The sequence below is a fragment of the Numenius arquata genome, chromosome 6 (assembly GCF_964106895.1).
Source record: "Numenius arquata chromosome 6, bNumArq3.hap1.1, whole genome shotgun sequence".
NCBI classification, from domain to species: Eukaryota; Metazoa; Chordata; class Aves; order Charadriiformes; family Scolopacidae; genus Numenius; species Numenius arquata.
Window position 1 is genome coordinate 1,534,392 of NC_133581.1, and position 17,903 is coordinate 1,552,294.

At 56.7% G+C, this 17,903-nt stretch overlaps 1 protein-coding gene across 1 annotated transcript in view; it reads right to left on the reverse strand.

Annotated features, from left to right (window-relative positions):
• The window catches only part of NUP160 (nucleoporin 160), a 31,600-nt gene extending 18,125 nt beyond the window's left edge, over positions 1–13,475 (reverse strand). The window contains exons 1-16 of the mRNA XM_074149205.1: positions 13,273–13,475; positions 12,884–13,094; positions 9,813–10,035; positions 9,488–9,566; positions 8,544–8,658; positions 7,681–7,839; positions 6,754–6,831; positions 6,427–6,524; positions 5,516–5,600; positions 4,984–5,052; positions 4,356–4,439; positions 3,290–3,460; positions 3,058–3,157; positions 1,308–1,473; positions 557–684; positions 311–471 (exon numbers count right to left, since the gene is read on the reverse strand). Coding sequence (XP_074005306.1) covers positions 311–471; positions 557–684; positions 1,308–1,473; positions 3,058–3,157; positions 3,290–3,460; positions 4,356–4,439; positions 4,984–5,052; positions 5,516–5,600; positions 6,427–6,524; positions 6,754–6,831; positions 7,681–7,839; positions 8,544–8,658; positions 9,488–9,566; positions 9,813–10,035; positions 12,884–13,094; positions 13,273–13,475 — 2,130 coding nt within the window. The remainder of the gene's footprint in view (positions 1–310; positions 472–556; positions 685–1,307; positions 1,474–3,057; positions 3,158–3,289; positions 3,461–4,355; positions 4,440–4,983; positions 5,053–5,515; positions 5,601–6,426; positions 6,525–6,753; positions 6,832–7,680; positions 7,840–8,543; positions 8,659–9,487; positions 9,567–9,812; positions 10,036–12,883; positions 13,095–13,272) is intronic.
• Positions 13,476–17,903: the final 4,428 nt, after the last annotated feature.

Sequence of the window (17,903 nt, forward strand, 5' to 3'; positions counted from 1 at the left end):
CAGTACGTGCTCGGGCAGCGTTGTCGCAGAGGGGAGGCTGAAAAACCATGCCCTCCTCCCACAAAGGGAGGGGTTTTTTTTCTTCCTGCTGCCTGGATGCTCAGCATGGAAAGAAGGAGTTAAGGCCGCTGCTTTGCTTAGGATGACAAAAGCTGCTGGAGGAGAGAAAAGGGCTTGCCCAAGCCCGGGGCTAGTTCAAACAGCCTCCAGTGTTTTGTGGGAAGAGACAAGAGCTCAGCGTCTGGCACCAGCAGAACCCCAGATCCCCAAGTTCAAAGAGCGTGGCAGTAGCTGCGAGGGCTGTACTCACAGGATCTCCAAGCCGCAGCAACAGCTGCTGGAGGATCAGCAGGTCCCGACAGATCAGGAAACGGATGGTGGCAATCTTACACACCCCCCAGCAAACCACACTGACAGCGGTGCCACTGCCGTACAGCTGGGTGAGGTTCAGGCGCATGTTTAGATGATGAGCTGGAAGATAAAAATCACCGAGATAAGGAGGAGGAATGAGAGCGAGGAGAGCACTGGCTCAGCCGCCGCTTTCCTGGCCCAAAACCACAGCTTTCACCTTTTTCCATGTCAGCGTCGGTCTCGTAGTCCATTTCTCGGATGAGCACTCCCATGGCGTGGATGGGGTTTCTGATCTCCTGCAGTTTGCTGTGTATTTCCTCCATCACATTTTCCCTGCAAAGCCAAAGAGATGATAATAGTAATCAGCAACATGAGGCTTTAAACTCAAGAGGGCTCCCTTTCCTCCCTTCCTGATCCCTCCCAGGATCAGCCTGGACGTTCTTGATGGGAATCCTCTTCTGGCTCAAGAGTTTTATTACAGCGCCTGCAGGGACCGGTCTATTTATTCCACTCCCTCAGGCTACCAGGAAATAACAGCCAGATAGCTGGCATTCCATGGGGGAATGATTTCAGGAGGATAACGCAGTAACCACACGGCTTGACCAAGGCTCTGACCTCTACCTAGTGTCTGCAGGCACTTGTTTCCCACACAGCAATGATTACCTCACAGGAATTTGTTCCTCTTCTCCCTATCTGACCTGAGAATCGCCAACATTCCTTTTCTGGAGGGCCCCAGGCAACAGCCAGGGGGTTCTGGACAGAAGACCCTGCTCATGTCACCAATACCCATGGTCCCCATCCCTGAGGGGACCTGGAGAAGTCTCCTGCAGCTCAGAGAGAGCCAAGCGCTTTGATGCCAATCGAGGACGGCTCCAGGCAATCCCTGCTCAGGCATCCGGGTCTCCCGGCAGGGGAGCTTCTGCAAAAACACCTCCTTAAAAAACACATCTCCTTACGTGTCATTAGCTACCAAGTCCTCCAGGATCTGCTCTGCAGCCTTTTCTGGAGGCTGGAGGCGGGAGCAAGCCATTTCCATTATGAATGCCATTTCCATGGAAATTGATTCTCCGATCAGTCGAAGGCACTGGACAAGACAGACAACATCACGAGACATCTCCAAATCTGTAATGAAAGAATCTAACTGTATATTTACAAAGCCATTTCAAAGCGAAGGTGGGAGGACCACTCAAAAAAAAAAAAAAAAGAAAAAATAAAAGCAGTTAGTTCAGCTCCCGTCAGCAAACCACGACAGATTTGGTCAGGCTGACCCTTCCCTGCTAACTACCAGGCTGAATTAAAACTCGGGAGCTGCCAAGGGAAAGATCTGGGCTTTATTATTCGGAAAGTGGAAAAAAAATACTGACTCGACAATAAGACAATGAAATTCCCTCCGAGGGATTTGCTCCAGGCACAGGTTGAGAGGAGGAAGTAATTAGTGGAGTTTAAGAGCAAAGGTCTCAGGTATCTCAGCTCTGCCGAGCAGAACCCGCTCAGCGTTACAGCGGGTACCGGAGTGCGGCGCTACCTCTCATCGCCGAGAGGATTTTCACCTTCTTAGAAACGATCTGCAAACTCACTACCGAGCATTCAAATCACCGCTTTGCAATACAACCCTTTCAGTGGTGTTTTTTTTTTTTTTCTTAAATTAAGCCACGTATTTTGAGAAGTTTGTACAGACAGGGCAGGAATTGCGAGCCTCCCCGACCCAGCCCAGGCCTCCAGCTTCCCTTCCCTCCCAGCCAGAAATAGCTCAAGCAAACCCATGACGGTTCTTCTTTACAAAAATATAAAAATCACTCGAGCATGAAAGTGGAGCTTAGGTAACATTTTCCGTTGCCTTTTTTTCCTCGTGAAACGTCATTCCACGGCCAGCAAAGCATAGAGGGCACTGTGGTGACAATATTAATGACAGCTTTTGCATACACTGGCTTTTACTTCCCGGATACAAGAATAGGCTCAGTCTCTCTCCGCAGCTCATACAAAAACATTTATGCAAAAATATTTCACTAAAAACAAAGTTTGCAGAGCTGGGCAGCTGTGCCCAGGGTGCTTAGAGGATCACGAGTTTCCTCCTCTTCTGTAATATCTTTGAAGGGAGTTGTTTGCTCCATCAGCAATGACTCAAATTGGGGAATTTTATGAGGTTTTGCAGCTCCCGGTGGGGACGGCAAAGCTGAGCAAGGGCCCAGCTGAGATAGAGTTAAGCAGATTTCATATGGGGGGTCACCCATATGTGTTTCTCTTGTGTGAGAAACACAAGGTGCCGCCGCATCCCGCTCTCCCCACTGGCACGTTATCGAGCTCCAGCCTGGCAGATCTGCCCCACAGAGAGCGGGGATGAAGGTGGCACCAGTTAGCGGCGGGCTCCGCAGGTAGTTTGTAAGGCCACAAGGGCAAAGGATCCACCAACGTGGGGTCACCGAGCAGCTAGAAATCTAAGCTTCTTCCTTTTTAAGTGATTTGAAATGAATCACAGCAGATTTGCAGCCTTTCACATCATTTTCTAATTCCTGGTAAATAAAATTTCTGCTAATAAAACTCCCTCCAAATGCCAAAATAAGACAACTACCTCCGTGTGGATAATTATGGAGCCAGGAGCCCCTCAAGAGGCCTCTATAGAAACTCCTGCATCCCTCTGCCTAGAGCTTCCCCGACGCGCAGCGTTTCAGCCCCCAACAACGGAAGAGCTCCATGTCTCCCACTCACCATCAAAGATGGCAGCATCGTCCTCCGTCAGAAGATGCTCGTTAGAGAGGAGATAGAGATGGTCCACCAAGGAGCAGGGCACAAGGAAAGACAAAGAGCCCTAGAAAAGGCGGGGGAGAAAGCCCTTCTTTCAGCTCCCCAGATCCACACCTCAGTGGGAAGAGCTTCTCCGGGAAGATCGTGGCTTCGGTTGGCCACAGTGGCCAAAGAGCCACCGCCATGCAAGCCTCACCTTCTTCAGCAGGCACACCATGCCGGTGTAGGGGTTCAAGTGCAAGGCCAGGGGCCGCGAGAGCGCTTCTTGGTACTGGAGGCAGCAGGCGTAGAACTTGGACCAGAACTCCACCTGCAGCTGCCAAAACTCCTCCGGCGAGCACTCGTACTCCGTCACGCTGCCCTGGAACTGGCGGGGTCAAAAGAAGACTTCAGATAAATACAGAAAGGAAAAATCGTAGCGCTCAAGGCTCCTGTCTTGCCTCTCATGACCCGTGTCACACCTTTACATGCTTAAGATTTATAAACACCAATTACAGTTCTTTTCCCAACCATTTCATCATCAAACACTAAGTTTTTTCCTAGAGTAGCGAATCACACAGCCAAGAGAAAAGGGAACACAGCCCACAAACCATTGAACCATTTCTATACAACCTTAGTTAAAGAAGCACCAATAATATCCAGAAAAAGGGAAGTACTGCAGATCTCTTTAAAAACATGCATAACAATTGCTATAGAGGACACAAAACTGCCTTTTTCTTTTTCTTTGAGGACTTTCCAGCAATAATCTGAGCAGCCTCAAGGATAAACCACAAGTGGAAGGACTACTGGCCTAGAGGATCAGGTGTATCAGAGTAAAATCTGGAGAAGTCGGATAAAATGGGGGAAAAATCAGACCCAAAAGGACAGCAAATTGGTCTTTCAGGTAGGTCCCCCCCTAAGGGGATTGTCTTCTGGTGGCCAAAATGATGAGGAACAGCTCTGCAGGGCGGTGGCCAGCACCCAGGGGCAGGGAGCTGAGAAGGCTGGTCACACACCCAAAGTAGACTCCATGTGAAGCGCACCCAGAGAGAGCAGAACACCGAGAAAAAAGAAAGGAGTCCCCCCACAAAAAAAGAAGAGGGAATGGAAAAGCCAGGCAGGATGGATAAAGATTTGTACTTTTTTTTTTTTTTAAACAGTCACATAACTCCTTCGGGGAAACAAAGGACAAAACGAGGCCTGGGGAGACTCTGCAACTCATTTAACTTCGGTGAACCACCACAACGCTGCCTAGAAGGGGTGGAAGAAGAAAAACATCTCACCTCGCTTTCCACAGCTAAGGTAACCTCTTTTTTTAACTCGTCCCACGTCAGATCCATGTGTCTCTCAGCTCCTTGAGAAAAGATCTGCAAAGCAGCACAGTAAACTTTTACTTTAAAGGAAGAGAGGTGTCTCCCTGAGGCTCAAAGCAGCACTGAGCGACACAAAGCGAACACGAGAGCATCCGCCAGCGCTTTGGGGGATGAATGTATTAAAAAACACAGCTGGTTGCTAAATGTGGGCTACACGGATGTACAGCCAGATTCCCTCTTCCCGTGGAAATGGAGGAAGGCTCCTGGCAGGAGAAATAATCTGAAAAAATTGCACTACGGTGGGCTGAGAGTCTCCCTTCACCTGGCTAAAGCAGCAGGCAATGAAAAGCAAGCTCAGAGCCCGCTGGGCTGTCTAAGAGGTTACAAAAAACCTTCCGGAAATCACGTTCTGCCTCTTGCCATCAGCTGAGATACGGCACAACACCCGGTAACCGGCTTCAGCGACGCCTGACAGCTCTACAAACCATCAAATGCAAACCGATGTCCCCCAAGAGCTCCAACACATCTGTTGCCTCACATCTAAGCGGCTAGGAAGGAGAAGCTGAACACGGAGCACACCAAAAGTCCTCTCACCAACCTGCAAAGCTTTCTGGATGGCGGCATTTGTGAACCGGCCCGGCATGAAGAGATACTCCAGGTAGGTTTCCTGCAAAGAGAACAAGGCAGCAACATAAGGAAACACACGTGTGAGGAGGAGAGCATTTAAGACGCTGTTCCTCGTCCTTCCTTCCCATTCTTGAGCTCATCCCCTGGGATCTGAATTGCTTTCCAGCTTCGGTTCAGGCCCACACCGTGCTCCAAGCTCTCCCCTTCCAAGCCCTTGGTAGTTCCCGTGGTCGAACGCTGCTCCCCAAACACTCCAGATCTTCTCAATTCACATCTCTTGTCTCAAGGCTCCCTCTTGACTGACTTGAAATTCACCTCATCCCTCAACTTCTAGTTTCATAACCACGCTCAGCGCTTTCATGCTGCGCTAACAGAGCTTGTTCCCTTTCATTTGGAGTAATTTTAAGACTGTATCAATATAATTTGTACACTCGAACTGTCTAAATGTCCTCCCGGGCAGAGAAGCTTCATTACTTTTGGTTGCTGTTTTACAGTCGGCTCACCCTGGGGTCCTGATCGTGTCGAACCGTCACTTCCTCTTCGGGCAGCGGCTGCACAAAGACCTGGTTCCACTGACCCGCCACGTTTCTGGAAAAGGAAAATAAAACCAGGATGAGCTTTGCATCGCAATGATCCAACACAGCGCCTCCGGGAGGAGCCACCTGAACCAAACCTGTCACTTCCACCGGCGACCACAGACTTTGGATCGGGCGACAGGAGCTTGGACTAGTGACAAGTGACAGATTTAGCCAGGGAAGCTGAACTGCGGCATTCCCAGCCCTGAGGTAACAGAACAGGTTGGATTCCTTCATTTATATCAACATTCTCCCCATCACACTCGCTCATCGAGCAACTTTCAGACTGACCAGTAGATTCTTTGCCTAAACATGTGAACTCACAGCACTTTTTTTACCCAGAATGTAACTCCCTGGTCTGGTTATTCACCAAGCCCGCCCTCTTTAGAAAGACAGGGCTGATGTTTTCACATCGCTGCTCTCCTCAAAACACCTTTCTCAGGAGAAACCAGCTGGTTATGTTTTGAAGGAGCTGTTGGTGAAGCACAACCCTCCCTCCAACACGCTCCCAGCAGACTCCGCTCCCAGCAAGCCTGTCGCCCAGCTTTCCACATTTTTCACATTCCTGCAGCTGAGCTGGAGCTTTATTATAAAGCAGAACCCCCCAAAAAATTAAAAAAATCCATGTAATCCGCACTGCAGGAAGACACAATGGTGCACATGACGACGCTGCAATAGGAAGAACCAGGTACCACCGCGTTTCCACACACTTCAGTCAGCAAAGCAGGAAAGGAAAAGAGCTGAGGAGCTCGTCGGGTGCCTTTAACGAGCAGCACGTGGAGCTGCTCCTGTAAATTACCCCCACAAGGCTATCAACGCCATTCAGCGCAGAAACTCACTGCTCAAAATTGATGTATTTCACAACGGTTTGGTTCTCTTCGTTGTGCCACAGCGCCCAGATCTCAGCCGAGGTTAAGGCAAAGTCAACGAGAGTCTCCTAAGAGAGAGAGCGAGCATATATTTACCTTCTTATCATTAATTCAAGTACAGCCGAGAGACGTGTAATTAACAACAGCCTGACATTCCCTCGTATCCTTTAACCACGTTTTTGGAAAGAATTCTTTATTCACAGTTAAATCCCCAAGTCTGGGGCCCTGGGATCTCCCAGGAAGGAACCCCCCCTCTCATCTTGGTGCCTCCGGGGGAATTCCAGCCCCAGCACTCACCTGGGAGGAGAAGAGGGAGGAAATGTGGTCAAGGCTGTAGCGGTTGCTCTCGGTGCTCACCAGCTGGAAGACACAGAACTACAAAAACACACCCCGTAAGTCATTTGCTAAAGGATGGCTACGCCAATAACCAGCACATCGTGGGGAAAAGTGTCTCTCTGGGCCCTCTTGCCTGAACCTGGAGGATTTCTAGTTGCTTTTTGAAAGACTAAACCAGAAAAAAAGGTAAAAACACCACTGTTGGGCACTGCTAGTGACAACACAATGCAGGCAAGGGAGGAGACTAAAGTGGAAAAGCCCTGAAACCTCAGGCCACTCGTCACAAACCAAGCTCTGCGTGTTCTTACCAAAGCAGAGCACCAGCAGGAGAGCAGAAGTCACGATATGCACTTCTACTCCGTGTGTGAATCCCCTGGAGAACGGAGAGGGTAAGCTGTCCAACAGATGAGACCACTCTCTGTCGTCATTCCCCTCCTGCTAAATTTATTATCCACCACAAGGAGCAGAAGTTCCGTAGAAGTCAACGTTTGGCAACGCAGCGGTGCATCCGCACGCTCCCAGGAGCCCCGGCATAAACACACTATCAGTATTTCCATGCTTTTAGCTCCTTTCGGACCTTTCCTTTTCCCACGGCACGTACATGCTTTTGGGATCCTACCAGAACAGGAGGTGAACAAGCGAACAAACCCTCGCAGCTCAGCTTAGTCACACAGGGAGTTCCACTCCCAAGGCAAGAGCACGTGCATCTTGCAGTGCTTTGAGAATAAAAATGTTTGTTTATTCAAAGTGCTGCCCTCTCCAGAGGGTCAAACGTGAAACTTTTCCCTATTTCTTGCCTACAAGACCCAAATCCAAGGAGGAATGACGTATTTTCTGAGCAACCCAAGAAAGAAGTGTTCCCAGGGAGGAAGCTCTGTTGCTCTGTACCTGCCCTCGCTTGGGTGCGTGCATGTAGACGCCGAGGTAAAGCCCCAGGGACTGGGAAAAGGCCAGTCGCAGGCGGTGGCCAGTCCCAGCCGCAAGCCGCAGGTCCCTGCTGACCGGCATGAACTCCAGCAGATCGGCAACCATCAGGCACATCTGATCCTACAGAAAAATAAAGGTATCAGGAAAGTTGCATCTGAAAGACCGAGACACTGCTCTTCTCCCTCATCCTTCCCCTTTTGGCCAGTCTACCCAGGTCTACCCCTAAAGGGAAGCATCCATACATGTACCTGACCCCCAGTTTAGCTTTCCCTCTCCCACCTGTGCCCTCTCCCACCAAGTACATGGGTTTTCAGAGCTCAGGCACCTAGGATAAACCTTCCCCTTCCTCCCGTAATGCACACATTCCAGTGCAGATGAGCCGTGAAAGCAGTTGTGCTGGTCGATTAGCTCCAGCACTGATTTTTGCAGCAAGTGGCACGCAGCGAGCAGAGGCTTTTATTAACTTCTTGTTGACAAGGAGCCACGTTACAAAGAGGCTCTTATCTACCGCTAAATCAGTAGGAAATCCATTTGGTGTGCCTCCTCGGGCCTTGAAGAGCTCCTGAACGCTCCAGTATGGTTGTAAATAACCTAATACCGCCTCTTACCCCACATACAAGGCTTTGCCGTAGAAACCCACCCGTTTCCAAACGCAGCTACAAACACACACCATGACAGTTCTACAAATTACCCTGAATCCCAGCGTGTAGAAGCCGCAGAGACAACTTAAAAGCAGATCAAATCTACACCAAGCACTCAACCTTCCTCCCTTAAGCTTCAGACTCTCTCAGACGCCGCTGCCCCGAATCCGAGGCCTCGCTCACCTTGTAGGACCACATCCGAAGTTTATGGTCCTGGCAGAGAGCAAAGAGAAAGGCATCGTGATCCAGGCAGTGAACGGAGAGGCTGATGGGCAGGTCCGATGGGCCGCAGTCACCTCTGAAAACACAAGGGTTTATTTCAACAGCTTTAAGACAAAAAAATCAAGGCCAGCTTTAAGGGAAAAATCAAGGCCAGCACGTAGATCCAAGGCACGGGGTGTTTAAAAACAAACAAATCAGCCGTGTGAGAGCAGGAGGAGAGAGCAGGGTTTCAGGACACTGTGGGGGTCAGCGTCCAAGGCGCAGAGGAGCCCACCACACCAGTAACACCCTGTTCTTCACCCCATTTTCCCCAGCCTAACGCTTGCAGAACATGGGCAAAGGATGCAGAGGGAAGCAGGGATCCGATGGCCCCAAGCTCATGGCCAAAGCCATTCAGGGCATCAGGGAACTCGCTTTAATTTCCAAATAACAGGGCCTAGAACTGGGTTGTGGTCTCTACGGCACCGTAACGTTTAGAGTTTACCACGGGGCCCAGCCTGCACACACAGCATCCGTGTCACCCACACGTAACCTCCGCCGGGCAGGAACAAGCCTGACATTTCAGAACAAGGGCAAGAACATACAACTGTTGTAATCCTTAATCCACGCTGGCTGCCAGCCATATCCTGGGCAAATCCTTGGAGGCCAATTACTAGATATAACATATTCGCAGACACAGACACGCAGAATCAGCAGGACTTCATTAAGATGAACTAATCCAGCATCCGAGTCCCAACTTCTGTGCTGCGATAGGTCCTGTGACCCAGTTAACTTTTTTTTTTGGGGGGTGGGAGGGGAGTATTTATAGACGTCGACTTGCCCGTTTTTGGCTTCAGCGAGAAACTCTTAAGTGAGGGAATCGAAAAGATGAAATTAGTTCCACTTATTCATCACCAGACACTAACCTGATGGCAGTTGGCATCCAACCGGTAAGGAAACGCTGCACCACTGAGCTCTGCTTCAATTCCACAAGTGAAACCGCTCCTTTCAAAATAAAAGCGAGATTAAGAGAGATATGGAGCACTCATTAACAAGGTATTTACTGCCAGCAGCAAGGGGTTTCTCAAGCACGATGTAAAAGGGGTGTTTTGTGTGTGTGTGCGCGCGCATGTGTGTGGAGTGAATTTGTATGACAAACACCAAAAATCAAACTTGAGTGAGGTTCAGAGCCAGGAGGGGGGATTCCACGCTGAGGTGGGTGGGAGGAGGAAATCTGCTCCTGCTCCTTACCAGGCACGTCGGGAGGAGGCAGCTTAAGGACGAAGATCCCTCCGGAAGCAGAGGGCAGAGCGAAGAGAGCCTCCCCCTCGCCGCTCAGCCAGGCCGTCGAGGCCACGGAATTGGAGGCCAGGCCCGGCACGTTGGGAATCACGTAGTAATTGGAGGGATCTCTGAAGTTGCTTTTGCCGATATCTGTAAACACGGACTGCATCTGGCTCTCGGTTATCAGCTCCTGGAGGAGGGAAAGGGCAGAGAGCACAAATCCTGAGCGCACATGCACAAGGCAGAGGGAAAAAAAAAATCAAGCAGACAGCTGTGGAACGGCAATCGGGTCGCTGCTACTTAATAAAAAGGGTTTTTCCAGTAAAAACTCTCATCACTCCACCCCTTTCCCTTCCTGCTAACCCACGACCACTGCTCTTTATGAGGAGATACGAAAGAGATTTCAAAACCTGCAGTTTTCTAGCAGAACACTCGCTCGATCTCTCCCCTCACATGCTGTACCACCCCCAAAGGAGACCCACAGTCCATCAGCCGCTTCGAGACAGCTCATAGCAAAACGCCGGTAACGAGTCCCGCGCAGAGCAGCTCTGCCATAGCACAGCCTCATCCCTTGGGAAAGCTGCCTGGAACTCTAAAAAGCAAAGAGATAAGCTCTCCAGGAGAGGAAAGGGACCTGACGAGACACACCAGAAGCTGACACGAGAGGATGAAGTCACAGCAAATGGGTAAATGTGACGTAAATTTTGCATGAGACCCATTTTCCACATGAAATAAAAAAGGTTCTGTTCCTTGCTGCGTACAGAGGGCAAGTTACAAACGCAGCCAGGCCACCCCCTGAAGCACTCAGTCCCCACTTCCAAAGGGTACTTTGGCCCCATTGTCACAAGGCCAGGCCCCCAGGAGTGCCAGCAAAGCCACCTCCGAGACTCATTTCGGGTTATTTCACCGAATTTCATCGAAATCAGAGCCCTATTCACAGATCTGAATCACCCTCAGCTTCGGGGCAAATGCTGCAGGTCTCATGCCTATGCCCTCTGCCTCCCCCGCATGGGGTCTGAGCACATTCCGGTCCAAAAATCAAAGATTTCCAGCTTGCTTTTCCTTTCTGACCACTTTTTCCAGTAGTTTTTACTTCCACATGGAGAACTACCTTGCACCGATGGGCACCGCTGCTGTCCCAAGAGGGGCAGAGAGGAATCAGAGGACTTGGGAGTTTAGCAGTTTATAACATCTATGAAGAAATATAACTGGAAAAATTCGTAGAGTAAGAAACGAAATTGCAGTTTTCCCATGAAGCTCAGGAGAGCCTGACAGGCTCCAGCTCCACGACTCCAGAAACACCGGAGGGTTCCAGACCGGGGTACAAATCCCCACCAGAGAGCTATGGAATAGACTGGTGATGGTGGACTGACCCAGCCAGCCGCGGGAGAATAAGAGCAGGAAAAACTCGTGGGTCAAGATAAAGATGGTTTAATAAGCAAAGGAAAGAGGAAGGAGAAGAAAATAAAACGAAGCAATGCCAAGGAAAACCCTCACCACCTCCTCCAAGCAGCCTGATGCCCAGCCAAGCGCCAAACAATCATCACCTGCCCCAATACCCTCCCTTCTGTCACTGAACACGGTGTCACAGCACAGGGACTGTCCCCTACCTGTCCCAGCTGTGTCCCCCCAGCCTCCTGCCCACTCATTTGGGGGGCAGAGTGAGAAAAGGTGAAGCCCCTGACGCTGTGCATGCACCGCTCAGTGACAGCAGCGGTGTGTCCCCAGCTCTGCTTTGGTGACAAATCCCCCACACAGCACCACCCAAACTGCTGCAAAGAAAACCAGACCCATCCCAGCCAAAACCAGTACATGGTCCGCTCAGCAGGGAAAAAAAAATCCAGCCCAAGTGGAAATGGCTCAGGAAAACCCACCAGCAGCTCCCCTCCGGTCCTTTTACAGCCAACGTGACACGGGCACGATGGTGGGGACGGGGTTTGTGTGAAGCCCTGCAACAGGGCAGTTGGTCTGAGTTAATCCCGGTGGGCAGCGGAGCAGCGCACGGCTGCTCAGTCGCTCTCTCCCAAGTGGGGAAGAGGAAAAGGAAGAATAAAAGCCAGAAAACTTGGGTGTCCAGAGAAAAAAAAATAAATAAATAAAATAATTGCTTAATAAGTGAAGGACAAGCAGAAGGAGAGAGAAGGAAACAAAAGAAGGGACACATAGGTTGGACAGAGGGACACTCAGCCAGTCCCCAAACAGAAGATGGCTAAACCCCCCCAAAAACCCACTTTGCCCTCTTTTTGCTGAACACGTTATACAGCAAGGAACATCCCTGTGGTTAGATCAGGACATCTGCCCGGTTGAGTCCCCTCCCAAACCGCTGCACACCCCCAAATCTATACACAGGGAGGGGCGGAGTGAGAAACAGAGAAGGCCTCGAGGCTGCGCAAACACCGCTCAGCAAAAGTTAAATTATTAGAGCGTTATCAACACTGGTTTGGTCACAAATCCAAAAGAGGGCATCACACAAGCCACTGTGATGAAAGTTAACTCTATCCCCACTAAAATTAACTCCAGTTTGGCCAAAATCAACCCCGTCCCGTTAAAAACTGACTCTGTCCTGGCCAAAATTAACCCTGTCCCGTTAAAAACTGACTGTCTCAGCCAGAATTAACCCTGACCTGGCCAAAACTGCCTCTGTAGGGCCAAAATTAACCTTGTCCCGTTAAAACCTGACTCTGTCCTGGCCAAAATTAACCCTGACCTGGCCAAAACTGACTCTGTCCTGACCAAAACTAACCTTGTCCTGTTAAAAACTGACTCTGTCCTGGCCAAAATTAACCCTGTCCCGGCCAAAATTGACTCTGTAGGGCCATAATTAACCCTGACCTGGCCAAAACTGACTCTGTCCTGGCCAAAATTAACCCTGTCCTCTCCAAAAGCAGTAGAAGTGGGAAGCAGCACTTTGTGCCTGCACTGAGAAGCGGACCAAAGCCTTTGCCGTTTTGCAATGCACTTAGTGGCCTCGCTGAGGGGCTCCTGATGGGCAGGACGGAGGCAGGCAGCCGACACAGGCAGGGGGAGCAGGTACTCACGCTGCGGTACATGCGGGCGGGATGCGGCAGGAGGAGGCGATGAACCGTCTGGCTGGTGACCAGCAGGACAACCAAGTGGCTCTGCACTTCGCAGAGGTGCACACCGCCCGGGAGAAAGGGGCAGCCCTGGATGCGGAGGCGTACGGCATTGTTCAGCAGGTTGACGTCCAGGGATTCCTCCACCAGCTCCACCGTGTCTCCTGATGTGGTCCTGAGGGAAATGACCAGGGGAAGGTGTGAGGATGGCAGGGGGGAAGGCAGGCCTGAGCAGGAAGGTGATCAACCGGGCCCGGGGGCAGGCCCAGGCGCCGAAGGGGGGCCGAGGGCAGGCCCAAGGCCTGCCCCCGGCCCCCTTCGGCGCCTGGGCCTGCCCCCGGGCCCGCACTCACCACCGCACGAAGCGGTTCCTGGTGGCGGCGACGAGCTGCGCGCTCTCCTGATAGCAGAAACCACCCGCGCTGTCCCCGTAGCGACCGGCCGGGAGCGGGGCCGTTCCCGGCGGGCTAAAAACCACCTCCCGAAGGCGTCGCGGCGGGCCCCGGGCCGCCGCGTTCAGTTCCAGGTAGCTGCGTTCCGTCCAGGCCGCCGCCATCTTGCCGCCCGGCCTTCCCGCCTCGGCCGGCGCGGGGCATCACGGGAAGGGGGGCGCGAAGGGGTTGACGGGGAGGGGGCGTGGTCTGTGGGAAGGGGCGTGGCCAGGGAAGGGGCGGGGCGGGGAGGGGGGAGTGTTGCGGCGCCCCCTGGAGGGTGGGTGGGGGGGTAAGAGGTGGGGAGGGGGTTTGGGGAGGGGGGATATGGGAGGGAAAGGGGAAGGGGAGTGGGTCTGGGGAAGGGGATCATGGGAGGAGAGGGTCTGGGGAGGGGGATATGGGGGGAGAGGGAGGTCTGGGGAAGGGGTCTTGGGAGGGAGATGGGGGGAAGAGGGATGTGGGGAGAGGGGGATGTTGGGGGAGAGGGTCTGGGGGAGGTTGGGGAGGGGGACGTAGGGGGAGGGAAGTCTAGGGAGAGGGTCTGGGTAGGGGGGATATGGGGGGAGAGGGTCTGGGGAGAGGGTTTGGAGAGGGGGATGTAGGGGGAGAAGGTCTGGGGGAGGTTGGGGAGGGGGATATGGGGAGAGGGATATAGGGAGACGGGGGGGTCTGGGGAGAGGGGAAGAAGGAGGGGGTTTGGGGAGGGGGATGGGGAGGGGGATATGGGGGGACAGGATCTGGGGAAGGGGTTTGTGGAGGGGATTATAGTGGGAGAGGGTCTGGGGGAGGCTGGGAAGGGGGATACGAGGAGAGGGTGAGGGAGTCTGGAGAGAGAGGGGTCTGGGGAGGGGGATACGGGGGAAGAGGGGTCTGGGGAGAGGGTCTGGGGTGGGGGGGGTTGGGGGTAGGATCTTAGGGGAGAGGATATGGGGAGAGGGGCAGGGCGGGGGGGCACGGGACAGGCTGTGCCCCCTCCCAGGCAGCACCCACCGCCCCCGGGGTCTCACAGGGTGCTGCCGCCCCCGCCGCCGGCTGCCGCAGCCAGACACGCCGCCTTCCCACGCCCTGGCACCCGCCATGACACCCTCCCCCCCCCCGGCACCCACCCCATCCCCCCACGCCTCGTATCCGGCACGGCCGTGACCTTGGGGCCGGCACGGTCTGTGCCAGGCACCCCACCACCCCCCCCCCCGGGCCGAGCACGTGCCGTCGAGGGCAGCGGGGACCCCTCTGTCCCCACCGCCCCGGCAAGGCCGGCGATGCCACCCGCTCCCCCCGCCGTGCCACACGGCATCGGGGACACCGTGCCGGGGCGGGGGGGTGGTGGTGGTGGCGGCCGGCCCGGAACAATCCGGTCTTTGAGCGGGAGCCCGGCGCCGGCGGCACAAGGCGCCCGGCCGCTGGTCACAGAATGGCCCTATTCTGGTGGTGGCAGGTGCCATGGGGGGGCTGGGCTGCTTAATTAAGCTGCCCCCCCCCCTCTGCTTAATTTGGGGGGGGTTCGGAGCACCCCGGGCTGCTGTGGGATTTGGGGGGTGGGGGGGAGCTGGCGCAGCTGGATTTTGGGGCTCGTTGTGGTGGCAGAGGTGACAGGGAGGCAGCGCTGGGGCCAGAGCAGGCGGTGGGGACAAAGGGGACGCTGGGCATGTCCCCCCACCCGTGGGAACCCGCACTTCCCCCCTCTCTTCCCCCCCCGGGGGGTCTCGCTCTTGGCACCCCACAGCTGCCCCATGGCGGTGGCACCCCGGGGGCTGTGCCCGTTTGGCAGGGACCCCACGGGGTGCCCGTGTCCCCCCACGGAGGGACCCCACGGGGTGCCCGTGTCCCTTCGGGGTAGGACCTGGGGGTGCTCGTGTCCCCTTGGGCCGGGACCCCACCGGGTGCCCCGGTGGGTGCAGGCTCCCCCCACACCCTCTCTCGGTGCATCCCGGGGCACCCCAGGGGCCCGGGACGGCACCTGGGACCTTACCGGGACAGTAACGGGGCTGCGCCGGGACCGTGCCCGAGACCGTACCGGGACAATACCGGGACTGTGCCCGCGCTGGTTGTGGGACCGCTCCGGTACTATGCCTGAGACCATACCGGAACAGCCCCGGGACCGCTCCCATACCGCACCCGGGACCGTACCGGGACCTCTCCGTTTCCGTGTCCCGTGCCCCAGACCGTACAGGGACCGCTCCGGTTCCGCGCCCTGGACCGTACCGGAACAGCCCCGGGACCGCTCCGATAACGTGCCCGGGACAGTCCCGGACCGCTCCAGCACCGTCCCCGGGACCACTCCGGTTCCCTGCCCGGGACCGTACCGAAACAGCCCTGGGACCGCTCCGGTACCGTACCCGGGACCATACCGGGACCACTTCCACACCGTGTCCGGGACCGTCCCGGGACCGCTCCGGTACCGTGCCCGGGACCGTTCCGGTAGAGTGCCGGCAGCGGGCGGGGACCGGGGCGATGCCGGAGCAGCCCGTTGGCCCGGGCGGGGCGGCCGCAGTCCCCGCCCCCGGGGCTCTCCCGCCGCTTCCTGCGGGCACGGCCGGGCCGGGCCGGGGCGGCGGCGGCGGCGGCGCGCGGTGAGTCCGGTGCGGGGCGCGCGGGCGGCGGCGGGAACGGGGGCGCGCGGGGACGGGGCGCGCCGGCGGGAAGCGAGACACGGCTGGCGCGGCGCCGGGGGTCTCCGTGGGGGTGGGAATCGGGGGTCCCCGCGGGACGGGAGATGTCGATCCCGGTGGGGCTGGAGACGTGGGTGCCGGTGGGGCGGGAGACGTCGGTCCCGGTGGGGCGGGAGCCGTGGGTCCCGGGGGTGCCCAAGCACCGTGGGTGGTGGTGGCGTGGGAGCCGTGGGTCCGGTGGAGCAGGCGCCGTGGGTCATGGGGGTACCCAGCGCCGGGGGTGCCAGTGGGGTGGGAGTCGTTGCGTCCCGGTAGAGCAGGAGCCGTGGGTCCCGGTAGGGCGGGAGGCGTTGCATCCCCGTGGGGTGGGAGCCGTGGGTCTGGGTGGGACAGGGAGCCGTGGGTGCTGTGGGTCGGGGGGTGCCTGGCCCTGCGGGTGCCGGTGGGGCCGGTGCAATGTGTCTCAGTGGGGCAGGGGCTGTGGGTCCCCATGGGGCAGGAGCTGTGGGTCCCCAAGGGGTGGGAGCTATGGGTCCCGGGGTGCCCAGAGCCAGTCCCAGTGGGGCAGGAGCCATGGGTGCTGGAGAGAGTGTGGGGTCCCGGTGAGCTGTGGGGCAGGGCCGTGGGTCCCAGGGGAGAGCAGGGGACTGCGGACCCTGGGGCACTGGGAGACGTTTGGGGCAGGCAGCCGTGGGGCTGGGGGGACCCCAGGCCCAGATGGGGGTGCAGGACAGAGGCTGTGGTGACGCCGGGGTGTGGGACGGGGGTACGTGTGCCGGGGGCTAGGACGGGGGTACCACACCGGGACCCCCAACCGCCGGTGGGGTGGGGGTGCCCTGTGCCCCTCGGGTGGGATTAGGTAGCCACTGGCCACGCGGGCCGCCACGGGCGCCGGGCACTAAGAGGCTTTGGCAGCCGGGTCGATGCCGCCGTGTCCCGGGAGCGTGGCACCCCCGGAGCGGGCTCCGGTCCCACATGGCGGGACTGTGTAGGGGGGGTGTGTGTGTGTGTTGGGGGGGGGATGTCACCCTGGCTGTGTCGCGGGGACCCCCGCGATGTGCCGGGCCACCTGCGGCACCACCACCCGGCTTGTGCCCGCCGGGCAACGGCGGTGCCAGCCGGGGCCGGGAGCGCCGGCCGCAGCCGCGCCGAGCGGTGGCAGCTGGGCTGGAGCCGCCGGCGGGGACTTTTCCCACCTCCCCAGGGCCGCTGGGATCCTGGAAAAAGCTTGGAAATGGTGAACCGCCTTCCCTTATATGGCTCCGCCGGGCTGGCCCGCCTCGGCCGGCTGCCCTACCCGGCACCCCGGCCTGCCCGCTGTCTCCTCTCCCGGCGTGCCATGCCCTGCCGGGGCCCTGGGAAAGCACCGTGGGCCGTGCCGCTCTCCCCGACTCCGGAATGTGCCACGGGGCCGGCCATGGCACAGGCGGCTCGGCACAGCCCCGGCCCCTGCCTCAGTTTCCCCACGTGGGGACACACCGTGCCGGAGCTGGCTGGTAGCCCCCTGGTGTCCTTGCCTGTGCCACCGATATCACCCGGGGGTCACATCCAGCTCGGCACCCCGGGGGGGCTGTCCCGGTCCCCACGGTGGGACTGGGGGTGCACAGGGTGACTGGTAGCCCCCGGCTTGGGGGGAGTAGCCCATCCTGCCGGTGGTGAAGGTCATGGCTAATCCCCCCCCGGAGGAGGCGGCAGGCGGGGGCTGGGGGGCTCTGGCCGGCTGCGTGCCCACCGTGGCGGCGCCGGGGGGGTAAGAGGATAAACCCCCCCCTCCCTCCACCACCCTCTGGGGTGGGGTGGGCCGGTGGTGGCCGGGGGGCCGAGGCGAGTGGCCGCGGTGCCCGTGACGTGGGGGCCGGCGCCGTAATCCCGGCGCGCTGAGCGGATTAGGGCGGCCGGGGGCGGCCTTTGGGGGGGGGACGAGCCGCGGTGGCCACAAAT